The 21,023-nt window shown below is 34.2% G+C and overlaps 1 protein-coding gene across 1 annotated transcript in view; it reads right to left on the reverse strand.

Moving 5' to 3' along the window:
• LOC108744842 (transcription factor AP-4) overlaps nt 1-21,023 on the reverse strand; it is a 40,568-nt gene that overhangs the window by 17,634 nt on the left and 1,911 nt on the right. Inside the window, exon 2 of the mRNA XM_018480792.1 lies at nt 13,123-13,291. Within this exon, the coding sequence (XP_018336294.1) occupies nt 13,123-13,291 (169 nt within the window). The remainder of the gene's footprint in view (nt 1-13,122; nt 13,292-21,023) is intronic.

The raw sequence follows: 21,023 nt of genomic DNA on the forward strand, positions 1-21,023 counted from the left end.
CCCAACCAGTACGTTGTTATGTACACTACAGCTGATTGTAAAACTGTATACATCTTGCAAATGTACAAGTCCACAAGAACTTTTCAGAATACAGAATTTACCCCGTCGTCAGAGAACTGTGAAGTTTGCAAACATGGAAAAAATTATTTCAAATAGTGACTAAACTTACTCAAAACTTTTGGGTGTTTCAATCGCGCTAGCTAATGCTGATGGGCGGGGAATCCCGCCGAACTACACATTTGTGCAAAGCCGGTCAGTAGGGCGGAAGACCCTTTAACTTCCTGAAAATTAATGGGTGGGCGGGTGGTTGGTTGGTTGGTTCACATAACAGTATCTTATTCTTATGAAGTACGTAAACCAAGGAATTACATACTCATACATTTGGTCAGTTATCAACTAAATAACCCAAATACTGAGACGTAATAGTTGATAAATCATTCAGTGTCGATTATTTTCTAAGAATGTAACAACAAACAATTAATTAGTTAACTAGTAACATGAATATGTACATATTTTATTTTATTGTTACATACTTTTTATATTATTTTAATTAAATACATACTAAGTAACTCAAAATATTTTTATTATTATTTATTTCCAATAAACTGAATTAACTTTAGCCGTCCTGGATAAATCGAAATAATTTTTTAAACGAATAACTGCATGAAAATACTAGTGATCAGCCTTGCTACGGATAATTTTTTCCAACGTTCAATGTGCGGTTTAATGCTTTTTTACGACCATTTTAACCTTCGACAGCAGTGGTAGTAATAAATTTATCTACATACACGTTTTCGTGTACGGCGGAATTTGCAAGACTTTCAACGAAGGCTATGGATACGTATTAGTACTCAAAGTGAACTCTACATACATAGATAAACGACAAAAATACACAAAAACTTTTTCTGTTAACAATTAGGTATCCAAAATACATGCAATCATCAAAGAGAGGCGCTCATTTTTTGAAAAATTCAACGTGGTACAAATAAATAATCAATAAACCCAAAAAGACATTGACAATTCGGTTTGTGTAAGACAGTTTTCAGAGTAGCAGATAATATTTTCAGGTTTGTGTAATTTCTATGTTCAGTGAACGTTTTGCCATACCTGTATACGTCGTCTAGGTTACATAACGCAATGTTCCAAGAATTTGCAACAGTAAACTAATATACCAGATTTGCATAAATACATATTAATGTGCGGTTTATCGTTAATAATAAATTCGGAACGGAATTGTAAGAACCTATTTTTGTCATGCGTGATAAATTTTATTCATCGAATTATAAAAGCCGGGTTCGAACAGATTATTTTGCATTAGTTGGAATGACAAAAAATCAGGGGCTTCTCATTATACATCTACAGTCGGAACATTCAAAATTGGCATAGTCCGCAATCCATAAACGGAAAAAAGAGATGTCACGTAGAAATTGCATCGGACTTTAATGAAAATTCAACATTCTGAGGAATTTAAGAATGCAAAGACACTTGTTTGAGGATATAATTCCAACCAGACAGTTATAAAGCCGGCCCTGATTTTTTACGTACCTATGCTTACTTTGTCTATTCCACTCATGAAACATTTCCTAAGTTAGCAAGGGCGTGTTAAAAAACACAGCAACTGACTACAGTCCTAAATGGAAACGAGAAAGAAGATATGTGATTTTCACAGGTAATTAATGAATTTAGAAAAAAACTAATTTTGGATAGGTGCCTATGCAGAATATTCGAAAATGGAATAAAAAAACACAACACCCGCGCGATTTATTTTTATCTAATATAGACGTTTGTTTATAGCACTTAAGTCAATTATTTTATATGAATATTGATTCACATGCTGCAAAAAATTACGTACAATAACCGGATTTAACAAAGCGTAACTTTAATAAAAATCCAAATTGGTTAAACATCCGGCAGTACCGGAAGTCGAACATAGTCGGTCAATCCGGTTATTAGCAGCCTAATAAATATAATTTATATAATTATAAATTTTTAATGCAATTATTATTATAACTCTAATGACTACCGTTCTTGTTTCAATAAAACAAATTAATTAATGTAATTAACTACTTCATAAAAGAATATAACTGTCTCAGTGTTACCCATGTATCTGATTAAAACCGTTTCTGTTTTAAAGGAAATAATGATAGATATTTAGCTAAGTGAGGGGTTCATGCAGGACTGTCTTGAACCTATTGGAGCCCTAGGCACATAAGGATATAGGAACCCTTATGGTTTTGACAGAGGACTGTATTGTGCCCAACTTAAAAGCATATATAAAGTGTGAATTTTACAAATGTGATAACACATTTTATAATTTGGGTGATTAATGGTCAAATATGATGCTTAATGATCATTCTCCACCTCCTCACACGATTAGCATAAACTAATATTATGTTTATTTTTAAAGAACATGCAGGTATATGTAAATGGTAAATGTTATTGTAGTTCACAGCAACGGTTATAAACGCCTACAAAACTGTTTCTGATGAAAGAGCTTTCTCTCAGCTGTTATGTACTGTCACCTTGCTGGATTCTAATTAGATCCGTGTTGTAGTAAACAGTAATTACAAGACACCAATTCATACCGAAACCGTCTTTTAATTTTATGTCATGTTTTCGAATGAATCTTCTCTCGTTTCGAATTTGAATTAAAATATACACCACCATCACGAAATCGTTAAAAAAAGCATTGGTTAGATATGGGTGAATGGATTTTCATAAAATATCCCAAGATATTCGTAAATATAGTTTCTCCTGTATTATTTTTATTTTTACCTATACACATGAAAAGGTATAAAACTTTAGTTAAAAACCACAATAATTACTTTGACACACTGTATCTTCTGTAGGTAGAAGAATGCTTATTGTGGTTTTTAAATAAAGTTTTAAATATTTTCCTGGGTTTGTTTTACGTGAAGTATGGAGTTACAGGAAATTAAAGCCTTATCAATAACACACAATTTTTCTTAGGACATCTGTTTTAAAGCGCAATTCGCTTTCTACTGCAATAGTTTTATTTCATTCATTTATGACTTCTTATGATAATGACAAATGTAACCGTGAAGAATTGCTTTTTCTTATAATACTGGAGGTCATTGTCAGCGGTCAGTAAAAGGGCAGAATGCAGTTTATAAANAATTAAAATATACACCACCATCACGAAATCGTTAAAAAAAGCATTGGTTAGATATGGGTGAATGGATTTTCATAAAATATTCCAAGATATTCGTAAATATAGTTTCTCCTGTATTATTTTTATATTTACCTATACACATGAAAAGGTATAAAACACACTGTATCTTCTGTAGGTGGAAGAATACTTATTGTGGTTTTTAAAAATAAATGTTTTAAATCTTTTCCTGGATTTGTTTTACGTGAAATATGGTACAAATTTAAGCCTCATTATCATGACACACTTACAATTTTTCTTGGGACAACTGTTTTAAAGCGCAATTCGCTTTCTACTGCAATAGTTTTATTTCATTCATTTATGACTTCTTATGATAATGACAAATGTAACCGTGAAGAATTGCTTTTTCTTATAATACTGGAGGTCATTGTCAGCGGTCAGTAAAAGGGCAGAATGCAGTTTATAAAGGCGAATCAATAAAGGAAAGTTCTACCGTACTTTACCTATCGCAAAATCAATTTTCGTAAAAACAGATTAATTTTCCATGCACGATCATTTCGATCTGTTCTAAACAAAAATATACAACATATGCAATGAATTGCAAATTCGACTATAAACCAGCGAGTGGTTGGAATTCTCTCACCGAATAAAATTTCTGGCTGCGTTTAGTGAATGTTCATAAATATCAAGATTGATTCATGCATTTTATTTAGTAGTACGTGACTGGTCGTAGGTTTTGCAAAGGTTGTCTGCTGACTGAGCATGACTCACTTTAGCATCGTAAATGGTAACGCGTTCGGGTTGAGAGAATGCATTCATGCTAACGGTTTCTGCATTAATGGAATGTTTGGTATTGCCGATTGAATGCAGCAAAACGCCTCCGTGGCATTTTTTCCTTTCTTACGTGCGAATATATAATCTCAATCAGGCCCCTATACAAAGGGGGAATACCGGGGATGCTCCCCACAATATTTTCTTCAGCTGCCTTTTTCAACTTGTATTATTAATTAGGAAATGTGTTAAAAATAGACTTCTTTCATAATTTCGTGGCAAAACGCCTGTAGGTACAACTACTTGAGAAAGTCGAAGATAATTTGTAATAAAATTACAAAAGGGCATAGGGACCATAACTAGGGTTGCCACCAGTACTTTATTATAAAGTATTGTACTCTATTTCGACTGTGCGTACGTTATACTTTACAAGATACATTAAGTACGCAAAAATACTTTATTTACACGGCCTTAAGTAAATCGTAATTTTGTAAGCGATTATTCGAAATTTAAAGTATTTTTACATCAATAATATTGCACAGAAAAAATAGCAAGCCATATTTACGGAACAACCTGATTTCCCAAATCTTCACTTTTGCTGTCCGTTCCGGCCACTTCAGCAATTACAGAAAGAGTATTCTCTGTTATGAACGCAAAGTGGCGGGACGACAGGAATAAAGCTTCATTAAAACTAATTAAAAATGAACTTTTAGTTTACTTAAATCTTTGTTTGTCATGTTTAGAGGCTATTAATGTATTTAAGAGCGACAGCAATTTGTTACTGGCTGCTAGGTGTAACAAAAAATATGTTTTTAAAAACAAAAAATAAAATACTTTATTTTTACGCTGAGTACTTTTTTTTTGAACCATTTAGTCGAGAAATACTTTACGTAAAGCCTGAAAAGGTGGCAACCCTAACCATAACAGTAATATCGGTCCTTAGCTCGGTGTTCACTGAAGGTAGGAAGCAAGTAACAGAAATTACCATTACAGTATCATCAAGAAATCGGTCAATATTTCGAGTCAAATACCCCATAGTAAGTCGGTTACTAGAAGCATTTGATCGCATGAAGTGGTACATCAATAGTGACTTGAAGGGATAATTCGTAAATCTGTTCTGGTACGCAAAAATACCAAGGAAAGGGAGACTTGAACATTGTAAACACACCATACATTATTAACAGAACCAGAGAATCCCTTATTTCAAAAAGGCAAGAGAAAGAACCGAATAGAAAGTGCCAAAATTTTTGCTAAAAAAATTAAAATATTTTATATTACGTACTTTATTATTTTAGTTATTAATTACGGTAAATTGCAAGACATATGTTAATTGCACCTCGTCGCCATGTGTTCCAAAGAAGCCCTAAAGAAAATAATAAGCGTAGCGTAATAAGAAGTGTTTCCTTGCGAGAGACCAATTAAGGGATACATTTACCACGATTATCGAAAAGAGCAGCGTACACAATTCCCTCTTCCTGCTACCGCCACCTACCCCTTAGTCAATATGGTTAATGTGTTTGATACCCCACGATTGAACCGCAACCCCAAATTTCGTTATGGCAAGTTTAATTAAATCAGAAACCAGCAATATGGGCGCATGAAAAGCAAAAAACTTTTCATTATTAAGGCTACAGTATGTGAGGGAAGCATCAACTTTCTAATGGAGGCAGAAATACAATCTAAATATTCATGCAATGATACTTTTTAAATAGGGGCAGCTTGTGTATGTATTGGAGGTACGAGTAAACTGAAAAAAAAGGTCTAGAAAGTTTGTTTACTGTCCTATTGAAAAATTATTAAATTTTCAAACATTCACCGTACTTTTTTAGCGAAAATGGTTGGAATACTTGCGAAGGAAACGTTTCGCAAGTATCTGCAGTAGTATCAAATGAATTGTACAAATGTGTACAAAATTTAAAAGCATCCTATTAACTTAAAGTATATGTATGCCTTGAATAAAAGTGCTGATTGTGAGTGAATTTCGTGTACCGAAACATCACGAATCTATTTTACTAACATAAAGTCTAATGTGTGTCTAATTCTTATTTAAAAAATAGGGCACTATTTTGACGTAGACCTGGCATTTATTGTGTATGTAATTTTATTATAGTAACGGTTAACTTTTGTTATCATCAGGCGCTAGATCGTGGTGCGTGAAGCTCGACAATCGGTCTGGGATCGAAATGCTTTTTTCGCGGACTCGGACAAACCTAATTACACGATATCCATTATTTATGTAAGTGTATACCTTTCACTTGTGAATTCCAACCGATCTATAATAGAACGAGGAATTTTTGAGCATAAGCCAGGTCAGGGCCAGTCAGCCGGCCGGCCGGCTTCTCTCTATGTGTCGTTTCGATTGACCGTTCGTTGAACCGGACACTTACTGTTACTAGCGTCATTTGTTTTAAATGATACTTCGCTAATAAAGCGTGGAATGCAGATGATAGTGAAGCACTCTTTAAAACGAACGAGAAGCAATTTGCGCACCCATATACCAGGAGGTCTTATCAAGTTCCACATACATATGTGAAACGTTTCATCATTCATCGTTCAAGTCCGCGCATGACGTCACCTTGAGAGTTATGTATGGCTTACTTCGATATCTATATTTTACAATTAGCGTGCAGGAAGACTATGAATGCTCACACAAAACATTGTCTAAACTTTTTGTAATCATGTTATTCGAGTTAGTACTCCCTTAATTACATACTACGAAAACAAATTACAAAATTGCGTAACACTGATCATGAGTGAGATACATTAGTTGTGATTAATTTCAAAATTTTCTAAAATCGTAAATTTTACATGTAAACAGTGTAAAGATTCTTACATTTTACCCTATGAGACTTTGGGACTTCGCCACAGATTTGCAAGGTCAGCTATACAGGCAGCCTTCGGAGAAAAACGCATAATTTTAGTTAAAGACATGGAGGGCGGACGCTCACAACCGATACAATTACGTTGAATGCGGTCACGTAAAACGATTTCCCTCGTTCTTTAATTACCAATTTGTTTACAATTTACAAATACGATGTACGCCACTGAAATCGTTATTTAGATAGCTTATTATTCGTTCATGTCCATGCCCATAAGTGTGTACGGACAGAGGTGTACAGTGTACACCACGATAAACTTTTGTCTGGGATATCGTATAATCATAATATTTGCAATATGTATATCGCTACAGGATCGATGCTTTGCCTCGCGGAATTTATAACAGGAAGCGTTCCCTTGTTATTAAGCATGTACCTACTGATAGTGCTTTATTATTAATAGCGTCTTTTGTTTCTATAAAAAAATTGACTTTATTTACATTATACATACGTATGCACTTGTGTGTACAGATACACATATATCAACAAATAGTAACTGCTGTGTGTGGGAAAAGTAGAATATGTTTAACGCGATTCAGTTATATAAAGTGGGTGATCACATGGGGCTATAGGTGGTGCACAATTTCATTTCATTTCATTTTACTCATCTGAACTACAAATACAGCTGTTCTAAACAGTAGGAAATAGGATCACTCTTTTAATCTGCCGTAAATGCCCCGGCGTTTTTTGCAGGCGGTCATAAATCAACTTTATGTGTGCTGCATGACTACATACGAGGACGGTACATTATTATCTTCAGCTTCACTAAAGTCTAATAAAGATACGCAACATATTTGTTCTGCATGTACTGATGTTTCTTCGTATAACTTTTGAATTCTCAAAAGCCTTGTATTCAGGTGTTATTAACGTTAGGTTAATGTATAATTATGGCGTAACCGTCCATGTTTACTTTATGAAGTTAAAACCGTTATTGGTACTTGACGTATTTGTTGAAGACTACAAACAGTAAAGCCATTTTCGAATACTCCAGAATAGTACAGAAATGTGCATTTTGTAATGTTCAAACGTACAGTGTAATAAGCATTTAAATCTGCTATTTCTATTTTACTCATATCCTTGAGACGACATGATAAAACCTAAAATTTTCTAATATTTACTTCGAGTTTAATTTTATGGGCTTAGAGTGCGTAGAACATGCTAATAAACGGCACCAACTACACAGTTAAAATAATAATCAAGAAAACTGGTGGAGTACAAAGTCCTATTGAGCTATCGACCTACCGCAACATCGGACTCATTATCTGGCTGCACTATCTGTCATTATCACGTCCAGCAGACCGTGAACGGCGGCTGTTTCTTTCATTTCACTACCGCGAACACCGGCATGACACGAAGACGATTGGCAATAGAACGATGTTGTAAATATACAATGGCCCCGACTACACATTAATAGACAACCGTTTTGATTCTCTTTTATTAGTCTGATCTGTAAATAGACATCTGCAAAAAATTATGGGCGGCACCGGCGGTCAAATGCCGATGAGTTTACGTTCACGATTATAATTCGTACACAATTACAGCATTAGCCGGTCAGATTTCAAGAACTGATTTAGTTCCTTGGTTCTGAAGCTTTAAAATAACCAAAATCTGTAACAGCGTTAATGGAACGAATCGCTAAAAGGCGTTCAAGATGGAGAAAAAAATCGCCACTGCTCTGTTCTCTTTACAATATGGAATTTAAGAAATGTAATCTTATAACTAAATCACTACATAGTATAAAACAAAGTCGCTTTCCCGCTGTCTGTCCCTATGTATGCTTAAATCTTTAAAACTACGCAACGGATTTTGATACGGTTTTTTAATAGATAGAGTGATTCAAGAGGAAGGTTTATATGTATAATACACGCATAATATAGTAGGAAAACACTGATAATTTTAGAGGTTTCTAATGTGATGTCGTAAATAAACACATTTTTTGCGCTTACATTGCAAACGCTGGCTGAACCCTACGAGATAGATCAAAATAATGTACTACAATATTGTACATCTTAAAAGGGTCTACAAAAAAGTCCGGGATGGTATATGTCTATCTCTTAGGGATAACCCACAATAACCATTTTTATCCTTTACTTTTTATGAGCAAAAATGGCTTATTTACGAAGCGATTGTAGGCAATACACCATTAATTCTTATCCAATTAACTATCTTAAATACATTGCGCATTTAATATAGATCAATATGGCCCTTTACAGCATTTAATTTAAATGAATATTTTCGAAGATATTACAGACTTAAAATGCAGGGACATAGCGGTTGCGGCGGTACCGGCCGGGAAGCCGGTTTGTATTGTCTAATGACAAAAAAAAACTGTGAATGTTGTATATAAAGACAATCTGTAGTATATTTAGTATGTTCAGGGGGTATCTTTTGCAGATTTCCCCTTTTCGGTAATAACCTAAACAAAACAAAAATATATTTAGTATCAGCATTACACCCGTGGGAAGCTGGGGCGGGTCACTAGTTGACTATAAATCTTAAATAAACATTTTAGTTCAACATTTAAAAGCAATCCACACCAAGTATTTAATAAATGGAAAAAGAAATTAATTTAATTGTAATAGGTGGTAGTAGTATTGTTACTTATTGCTATAAACAGAATATTTTAAAGTACCTATTCTTAAAAATGATGAGTTAACCTCAAGTAGGTATCTACATACATACATACGTGCAATGATAAATGTGCAGATACATTCTGTACATAACCTACCGTGACTATTTCGCAGTTAAGGCGTCGCAAAACGTTTATGTGACCTCGTACCAATTTCAGTTACAGTAGGCTATCGGCCGACGCGACGCTCGTCGTCGACGGCGCGCTGCGGCGTTTGGCGTTCATAGCCAAATTACGGGATACACGACACGTCGCGACGCGTAATGAGTTGAAATTGCATGGCTGCCGTTGTGCCATTTGATAACGACACGTCAATTTCCATTACAGGTGTGGACAATCGTTTTTTTTAATCCCTTGCGTTTTTCAATCTACATACTAGGGATTTTATGAATACGAAATTTCGGATCTGGATATGGATACAAATTATTTAGGATAAAGGCTTCTTTGTTATTAAACAGAAGACGCTATATTGCAAAGGACAGAAGAACAGATTTAATTTTCTTCAAAGTTCGCACGGACTGAAGAAAATTAATAGAAATTCCAATTAAAGAAACAATTTATAGTGTAACCATCCGCACTCGAATCTCAAATTAGAGAAACGAAGAAACTCGAGTTAAAGACTTTGGAATAACAGGGGAACAGAAAAATATTCGAGCTCGACTGTATATTAAAACTTGGGAGCACTGACAACGCTACGATTTGTAATACGCTGTCATTCAAGCTGTGTGATCTCATCCCTCACGTGCACGACAACGTTTCAAAAATACCCTGACCTAGATTCCTATCTGTCTGCCGGTCTGCCACCAATATAGTATCAGTCTATACAAACACACGTACATATGTTAAAATTATACGGAATTATTCTCAATCGTATGCAAGCGAACATATGTATACGTAAGTTCAACTTTGACTTTGGGGTTTTGGCAGAATATTCGAACTTAGCGATGATGCTTTCTAGACAAAATCGGTGTAACTAGGACAGTTGATAGTACAACATTCTGGAATTACGATAAAAGATGAAACAATTGCTTAGACTCCAATTTTGATAGCAGAGCGCTTTCCTCTAATAAGAAATTTTTAATTGAAAAAAACCTAGGTATTTTGATTGACAAAGGTGTTACAACCACTACATTTTTGATTTTGGACAGCTTAGATTACAAAACTATTGAAAATGCCTGCCACAATCATAGTGAATGGTTCTCACTGTCCAAATTTGAACGGGCACAGTCAGTTTAATATATAAATTGATATTCTTTTTCAATTCTCCACAACATTGGCTTTACAAAGGGTGCGCTATCAAAAAATTGCCCATGGGCGCCATTAAGGCTAATGCTGGCGCTGGCTTAAGTGTTATTAGAAAGATCCAATAAAAAGTATTTTTAACGTTCTTTAGACAAAATTAGTCCGTTATCATTAATCTACTAGAGAGCAACAAATTAAGATTTGATTACTAAACCTATAATATGTATAATAAATATTCTTTCGTGTTTATTCGAAGGGATTAAAAGGGCGGGTCCCACAGTTTCGTGCCGAGTTGTAGGTGAGGTAAAAAAACATTTTCAACCACTTTATAAATTAATGTGGCGGATGATAAGATTAACTACTTTATAGGTTTGAGACAAATTTTCCTAACAATGTGTTATGTATTAGATACCACATTACAGTTGAAATTACAAATAAATAAATAAATACTTATAAAATGAATATAGCGAAAATGGTCGGATGACAGGTATGTTATTATTATTATCCTCTTTTGTGCTTAGGCAGTAGTGCGAAAAATTATCGAAGAGATTACTGTGTAAATCGATCGAAAACAAAANGAGACAAAGATTCCTAACAATGTGTTATGTATTAGATACCATATTACAGTTGAAGTTACAAATGAATAAATAAATACTTATAAAATGAATATAGCAAAAATGGTCGGATGACAGGTATGTTATTATTATTATTATCCTCTTTTGTGGCTAGGCAGTAGTGCGAAAAATTATCGAAGAGATTACTGTGTAAATCGATCGAAAACAAAAAAATAACACAATAATAAACATCCTTTTTTACGCCAGAAAAACACGTATTTGTTTTAATGATTTACACGTGGAAGTGCTGGCAAAACCTGCAGTCGTGTGGACATCGTAAAAAACACGCCAATTGTAAAAAAAAAATAGATATTTTACCTCTAAAAGAATGATAAAAGGTAAGATATTTATCTAAATTGTAAAGAAACAAATACATTATCTCTTTTTGTTTGTAAAAATGCAACATTACGTATTAATTATTCTAAAAAGCATACATTTAAAAAACATATGTTTAGAAAATATTGAAAGAGATTATTACATGAATAATCTAGATCCAGGTGGTAAGATAATAGGAAATGAGAAGGGAGTCAGACTCTTCCTCTGAGATTTTGATATTTGCCTTATTATTAACAATAATACAGGATGATCTCGATTCAGAATCCAGTAAAAGGATATTTATTGCGAGAAGAACCAATAAATAATTTGTAGACGCACAATTTATTTAAAAATCACACATCAACTTGTGTTATTACACTTTCTTTACATGGAATCATGGACAACAATTTGGTCATCATAGGTGTTTGTTTAGAACAGCAGATTTCATTCTACTTTTGCATTAACCATCAGGAAGTGTGGAGTCGGACATATGTCAAAATCACAACAAATTTATCTATTTATCTTTTGAAACCCGCTTTTGCCATAGCATGCACTTTATTTGCCTATCTCTAATGCCTAACAGCTGTGTCTATACAACTAACTTTCAAATTTGCAGTTAACACACACACATACACATATAAATACATATGCAAAAAGGTCATCGACTTAAGCAGACCACACAAAACATCCTAGATAGATTGACGGACTTTCTACTGAGCCTTTTCATTCAAGTTTTTAGTAGTATGGCCCACAACACTTTATACCTATCAATATTAATTTGTATTTACGCATATGTATCTCTATCTCGGTTATAAATACACCTAAGGTGAGGTTATTTTTAGCTTTCAACCTTCAAAAAAAAAACGGTTAATTGACCTAAAAAACATACTATTTAATCTTACATAGGAATTTTCTAGAGAAATGATTGATATAAATCTTCTATTGCAATTTATATTTTTTTAGTCGATATAAATATATCTATCTATAGCGGTATTAGCATCTAGCAAGGAAGAGTTTACTTCAAATAATATAGGATAGGTAAAGATGTGGGTTGTTCTAGTTTTAGGAAAATGCGAAGATTAGCTCAGGATAGGAAAGGGTGGAGGCGTGTGTCCAACCAGTCGTAGGACTGACGACTTTATGATAATAAATATATCGTCTTTACATCAGTTCAATTATCTCTAATTTTAATTCAATATTATACCACAATTTAGACCTACAATTACTACAAAACAGAAACTAACTGCAAAGAAAAACGGTAGATTTTGATCAATTTTTTCCTTTTATTCCTATAAGAAGCTTATTTTTTATCTCTAATAAAAATGATCATGAAATTCCTATTAAAGCGTGATTCTCACTATCCATAAGCTGACAGTCAGCAGCCGCCCGTCAGTTTTTCGTCAATTTTTTAGAAGGTTAGCAGACTTTAATATCAAATAATTAAAATTCTCATTCGTACGAGCGATTTGAAGAGACTGTGGAGCTCTCTTTTTCGGCAGACGAAGTCGCTTAAATAACGAACGTAGAAAACCATGAATAACTTACCTTGCTCAATTTTTCCCCTTCGTGATGAGGTAAAAGAGATCGAAGAGATTGGAATCCGGCGTTAATGCTTTGCATTCGTCTTCGCTCATTGCTGTTGGCAATTTCGCGTCTGATGCGTTTTTCTGCTTCCATGTTTGCAACCGGGGGATCCCCGTCTTTAGAAGCACGACTGCAACAATGACAACAGACTATAGCAATGAACAATTAAAAAACAAAAACTGAAATCGACTTTTGATATCAATCCTGAGTCCGAATCTAATTATGACTCAATCTTCTACTTTTGATTAAAACAGTGAATAGGTTTCACTGAAAGCCTTATTGAGATTATCTATTATTAAAGACAAAAACTACTTTCACAAATCTCGTCATCATCGTCAATGGTGAACATGATTTATAACCTCCGGAAGTAACAGTAAAAACTGCATCAAAAGCCATTCAATAAATAGCGAGTTTTACGGCAACATACAAACTCACAGAAGAATCGTTTTTTTTAAATATTTAATTAATACACATTGATTAATAGGAAATACAATAAAGTCTTTAAAAACCTTTTCTGGGAAAATTATCTCTTATTCTCATTCATTACTTTTATAAGTGAAACGAATCATTAAAGAATAAGTAATTTAGCATTTGTGGTATTATAAAAGTCAAGTCGATACATTAAAATCATTTGCAAGTAGAGTGAAGTGCGTAAATGACTCTGAGTGCCCACTCGTGCATTTACAACAAAGTTTATAGCGGAGGCGGTTTAAAACACGTGGGTGTATTTGCATGCAATGTACTTCGATATTACTATACTACATAACGGATTCATAGACATGTTTATTCATTCTAATAACATAAAACTCAAATTCCGATGCATGCACAGTGTTTTAAAGAAGTGATCGCCCACTTTTGGGCGTCGGTTATCTCCCAATTTCTCTATATTACAAAGAAACCCACCCAGTTATAAGTACGCACCCTGTCACTGAATTTACGCAAACGAAGATATATTTGAATACCGCTTTTGGTAAAGGTCTAGATGATGGCCCCCACCCCCGAAAGGGGTGGAGTGGGGGGGTCAAAAGAGGAGGTATCCCCCACTACTGTACCTGAAAAAGTTCGTGGCAGTCTGACCCCCATAAAAAGTTATGGGGGTTCAAAGTTAATAAATATGCCAATTTTTATACATTTCTAGGCATGTAAATAAAAACTAATGAAAAATACATAAAAATATTGAGAAAGTTATATAAAACATTATTTAAATATCTTTATCAATAGGGTAGTTTAGGTTAGGTTATCGGGTCTTGTACAAGTGACCACCCTCTTTCGATCCCCCACTTCCACCTGCTTGAAAATAATTATCATCTAGACCAGGGCTTCTTAAACTTTTTTCATTCACGACCCCATTTATGATAGCTAGTTTCCTGGCGATCCCATATAAATATAAAGGATAAACAAATATTTTTTGATGGTTTATTTATTAAGTAACAATATACATTAAAATCTTTCGCGACCCCAGAATTTTGCTATGCGACCCCATTTGGGGTCGCGACCCATAGTTTAAGAAGGCCTGATCTAGACCTTTACCCTGCTTTACTTTGATTTAAATGGATGGGGTTTTTCATTTTTTGAATGCATTTTCTATTGTGTTCCTGTCGCATCCCTAATTAAATCAGAGCCATGCTAGAAGACCCTCGCGTTCCCTAACTGTTTTTTACAATATAATAAAGCCTTAAAACTGTCTTCTATCATGGAGTATGTACGTGGTCACAAAAAACGAGCACGTGGAAAAGCAAATGATGTGTGTCACGACATGGTAGCGTACAGGCATTTTGTCCTGCCGTGCCGCTTGAATGAAATAAAAACCATTAATGTCACCACATGATCGGCAGACACGCTATATATTATATATATGTATGTGGCCACATGTAACGTATGGGCGTAGAACTAACTTCTTGATTGAATTATTGACTATACCATGAAATTGCACTAAAAAGTCAACAATGTTGACATCCATATACGGTATAATGTGCTGATGGTTATGATTAGGGGGCGTACCCACATAACGTAATTGTCAGCAGCTGGTAATTGTTTATTGTAGGGCCCGCACCTTCAATTTTCTTCAGTCAGTTGGGTAAGGTTAGGTCACAGCAAGAAAAGGAAATAGTTCTTACAGCCATAAAAACCTAGGTACGGACCTTATACGTGCGACGTCGTTCCCTAGTTATAATGTATTAATATAAGTAAATGAAACCTAAATAACTTTGCTCTGAACATACTTTTAATATAAAAAAAAAAATTCTTGGTCCGAACATCCAAAAAGAGCAAACCGTAGCGTACTTTCTTTCAATAATACTTTACAATTTCTAGAATGCAAACGCAATTTAAAAAATCGTACGTGTCTGGTTAACCAATAAAAATAAAAGCACACCCAGACCGTTCCCTGTGAACACATTTTGTTTATCTGGTTGCATAGTTTACACAGATTCGAGGTGCTTTTGGTACTGTATGTATGTATGTCTAATACTACATTAGTGCTATTATAATGTACGTTATACATGTAGACTGTTCATTTTTAATTAGTTTCAATACGAATTAAACAACCGCAATTTTTTTGAATCAATTTTACGCTCCGTTTGATTGAAAAGAAGGTTTTCGTAAATTGTATATCTATATTTAAATGACCCCTCTTCAAAAATGATTATTATAAAAATAAAATTTAGTTGCCAAAATCCTAAAAGTTAAAAACAAAATTAGCAACACGTTTTTTGTACGGGTTACTAATAGTGTGTAATAATAGCATAACAGTTTGTACAAAATTGTATTCTCCGTACTGTTTACATCCGCTGGCGCCTCCCGGACTGACGTTCTATGACGTACGCGTTTCTACAAAGATCAGCTGATTGTCTCTATGCTTAAATCGAACGACCTCGTATACATGGAAATATAGATAATACATACTCGGATATATGTATAGCGTGTGATGTACATGACAAGTATTTTTCTACTGAAATTGCGATATGTCATAACATAACAACGCGAATTGCGATAATTTTCAAGTAGAGCGAGAAACAAACGTGATTCTGGAATCTAGAACAGGGGTGAGTGGGGGAGGTGAAGTACTCCATCTGTCACAAGTTTCTGTTCGATGATTAATCAGAACAGAGCAATTGAGATAAAGATAAGTAGAGCCAGGCGCCACTACTTTACTGATAACCAGTAATTACGATAATAATGAAATAAATTACATTCGGATTACCTTTTTCGATTTTATCAAAGATAAGTATAATACTTCCCCGTTTTAATCTCTACTTATTCCCACCAAAGGCATTTTAATCTCCAATTACTTAAATAAGTGTTTTAAGATTTCATTTTTGAATTACTCGTATAAAACGAAGTAGCCGATTTTAGGTATCTTTAGGACATCAGAAAACTCAGGAGATGGAAGGAGCAGTAGAGATATAAAACACTTCTATGCTCGCGAATGGTTAATTTAGAAATTCGAAAAAGATTGTTAAAGGTGTATGTTTGGAGCGCGGCGATGTACGGGTGCAAAACAAGGGCGGTGGACGCGGCGGAAAGGAAAAGGTTAGAAGCATTCGAAATGTGGTTAGAGACGGTTAGAAATGAGGAGGTAATAGAAAGAATAGAATAGAAGTCACTATAGAATTCTATAAAAAATACGCGAAATAGGTTGGTAGGACACCTTCTCAGACATAAAGGGTTAGTTACAGACATATTAGAAACGAAAGCAGGAGTTAAGAGGAGTAGATGTAGACCTAGATCAGATTACTGTTCACAAACAGTTAAGGATGTGGGATGCTCTAGTTTTAGGGAAATACGAAGATTAGCTCAGGATAGGAAAGAGTGGAGGTGCGTGACCAACCAGTCTAACAATTGGGACTAACGACGTTACGGCAATGATGACTTCCTTAATGAATTTGCAATAGTAGAATTATGACGATGATGGAAATTCGAGTTGAGCAAGTGCCATGACATCCATTATCGTTCAATAAATAAAAACTAGATTAGGTATTGAGGTTAATTTTTGCTATTTGTAGCGCATCAATCATGCGATAACGTTTTGTTTCTCTATAAAAACAGAGAAAAACAACAGATAATACTATTGAGTACTACATATGATTATGTTGTGTAAAATCAGCTGTTGATGGAGCACACAAATAAAAAAATGTTTGTAAACATAGCCTACGGAGGTCAGCGATCGTCATAGGCTATTTTTGTATTGAAGAAGAGTTAGAACTTATCCTCAAAAAAAAAAAAAATAATCGCTATCACGATGCGACTGCAACGTGTTGCAGATAGGATCCAAACGAATGAGATCGACTATTTTCGTCAAGTATCATGGCATTGTAGCTTCCCATACTGTTTTTTGCAATAGTTGATCCCTGCTTTCTATTTTAAATCAATAGCGTACAACACAAAAAAAAAATATGCCTGTGCACAAACAGTACGTAAGCTGTTTTGCCATTAAAAAAATGTTCAGGACACCGGACTCAGGGTACGTGCTATAGGAAACGTAAATATGCTTTGTTATTTGTTGTTATTATTATTTACATAAACCGCAGCCACATTAATTTTAAACCTCTTACGTAATCGAAGAAACTGTGTCAATGACATATGCAGTCACATATAAGACTTTTAATTGACACGGCGGTTTATATCATGATATTAATTCTATCAGAAAAACAAACCCGCAAATAAATAATCAATATTTTTCCGATTCTTAATTAATAATATTTATCTCTATTACCTAACTGTATACCCATTACAGGGGTAAAGATGCAGAACACAATATTTTCGTGTAACTAATAAGGGATTGTTCATAAAATACGTTCGCAAATAAGGCGGGAGGGGTAATACTTAGAGTGATGAGATTTGACAAGGGGCGAGAGGGAAGGAAATGTTAAAATTTTTCATTATGACAGAAATTCACACAATATTTGTTAAGGGGTCGCTGAGTGTTACTTAGCGTGTCGAAGGGGAAGGAGGGGTCCAAAAAAACAAAAATCTGAGTAAATTATTTTATGGACGACCCCTAAAACATTAATAAAAATTTTATCGTACTCAATTAACTTAGGTTACGTTCGAAATGAGTTCCTTCATTGTGAAAGATACTAATATCTCATTAACTAACCAGCCAATAATTCAATTGATTTCTACATTAAATAACATAATTGAGAAACTGCATGTGGACTAACTAATACTATAAACAGGTACCTAAGGGTTGTAAGTTTGGATATAATGGCTAATCTCTGAAACTGATCTGATTTCAAAAATTACTTCACCAACTTTTATATTAGACTTAACGGTGAACACAGACTGGCTATATGTTATTCTGTTAAAACAAAACGGCTTATCGTGGAAACAAATTTTGCAATGTAATAAAAATCGACGCAAAAACGATCGAACATCCTACGAACGCTGCCTTAATAGTAATTTTTCTACACAAAAGTTGTAGAGCCAAAAAAAATCCCGACGACATATTCACAGGTGTCTATACATATTTTAATGTTAATTCACAAATTGATAAAAATGTCAAGCGGCGAAGCCGCNTGGCATCGTCTTCGTCAAAGATGCCCTCGTTAACCCTTTCTAAATAGTCGACGGGCGCGACAAGATGATGACCCACTTTTTTAGCCCAACCTACAGGATGCAATAAGGGCGAGTCTTCGTGACACCAAAAACCAGCATCTTCTGGTGGTAAATCGTAATATTTCACATTTAGACGTTTTCCGATTATCTTGTGAACCATGGCAACTTTAACCTGCGATATGCGATTTTTGTCGACCACTTCGAGATTCAGGCCGCGGTGAAAACGTGATTTCATGCTGTCATTGATTTTATTGCTAAAGTTTGAAGGCAACGTGCGAGCACCTAAAAAAAAAGAACAGTAAATTTTAGTAAACAATATACATGAACAATAATTTACTGACCTGTTAGTCTTTTGCAGAGGAACTCTTTCCAGTCACTGTACTTGTTCTCGATTGTTTTGGGTGGTATGAGGGGTTTCCCACGCGTAGCGCACCACCCGACTGGGTGCACTTGGTTAGAACACAATGATACCCAAAAATCTTTAGATTCGTTCATACCGAAGCCCTCGTATCGTAACAGGGCTTTATAACCTATGATTTTCATAACTGTAGCAACCCAAAACGAATCAGGGAATGCTTCAGATACGTTGTCGCAGTACAGACGTCTGCAAATTTTAAATTTGAAATTCATGGTAGCATTCAAACGCAGTGAATCTCTCAATAACATAATTTAAAAGTATGCAACTGAATTAAAAAATGTATAATCATTGCAGAAGAATATAAATCTTATATAAAATAAAAAATTGCTCTAAGTTTACGAGTATGAATTAATTGTTAATACGTATAATTACAAGCTTAACAACGTATGATTGTTATATTGTTAACTGGTAAACGAAATACCTCCCAAGATTAATTATAACTTTCCGAGTAGGTAAAACTTTAACCGTGCATTATTATTAAGTACCTACATGCCATACATTAATGAGTATTCCAACTAGCGAAGTTATTCATGTATCTTATCTTGCATTCTCAACATGACAGGTGCATTTGTATGACATAACACGGCGCCACTATTTGATAACTATTATTAATAGAAAACAACTGACGCACTCGTTATTATTTATTACGATATTCATTAGAAACAGTAACTTATACAAAAGAAAACACTAATCGTAAAATCAGGGTTGAGATGATTTTTAATCAATTAGATTTCTTTTGAAATAAAATCAAATTTAAGTTTGTTTGTTACCATTTAACTATTCAACCGATCATCAAATTTTGTACAAAATACACTGTTACCGAGGGATAAAAAAAAATAGTTCTATGTGGTCATCGATGATTTTTGATACATGTTTATATCAATAAAAAAATAAAAATTAGAATTACTAGAAAAACAAATATTTTTGATTTTAAAAAAAAAATAACGATTTTCATCAACCTTGCGTAAAATAAACCCCACAATGCCGCAGAGAACATATTTAAAGACATAAAATTCGTTTCCACACCCAAGAGACTAAGTGAGGATGTCACAACGCGTGGGTTTTTAATGTTTATTGAGAATTTTTGGGGTTTAGTGATTTTTTTGTACTAACAAATTATAGATGTATATTCCAAAAGAGATTTTTCCATATGTAGCAGTTTACAGCAGTGTAAATAGGAAGAGGGGAAGTGTGTCACAGTTTTTTGATAAATTCATTATAAAACTGCTAGGTATAATACCAATTTCTGATTTTTTCTATAGTCCTCACGTTATCATACGCAAACCACAGCAATTTTAAATACTTCAGCATTTTACTTTCCAAATTTCCAGTAGAATATGAGAGGCCCATCTAGGTACCCGGATTAAATTTGTTTTATCGTACAGATATGTGTATAAACAAGCAAGGTGAAGTTCAAGGCTATTTTTGCATTGTTGTTTCTCTTTAAATATAACACACAATGAACGCTAAGTTGAATAGGTATATGTAAAAAGTCCACCCCTCTTTTATACCTGTATCGAAAAATACCCTCGGGAGCACCTGGTGTAAAGACGTTCTGTATATCTATACGTATGTATCTGCTAATACAAGAGGCCTTGGTTTACACCTTGGGTTACCACTTCAAATTTATGAAGTGAGGTCAAAATGTTTAATTATGTGTTTATTTCAGTAAAAATACAAACAATAAACAAAATAGTCTGCTCCGCTTATAACGAACAACGCGAACAATCCGATAAGTATGATCAAAAATAAATAGATAGAAAAACACTAAATGGAATGTTGGTTGTGACAAAAGTAACAAGCTTGTTCGTTATAGAGGACTCACGGTATTATAAGCACCTTTGTATAGTTATAATTACACGCTATACCAGATGAAATTCGATTATAG

This window comes from Agrilus planipennis, unplaced genomic scaffold (assembly GCF_000699045.2).
Source record: "Agrilus planipennis isolate EAB-ADULT unplaced genomic scaffold, Apla_2.0 scaffold35, whole genome shotgun sequence".
NCBI lineage: Eukaryota > Metazoa > Arthropoda > Insecta > Coleoptera > Buprestidae > Agrilus > Agrilus planipennis.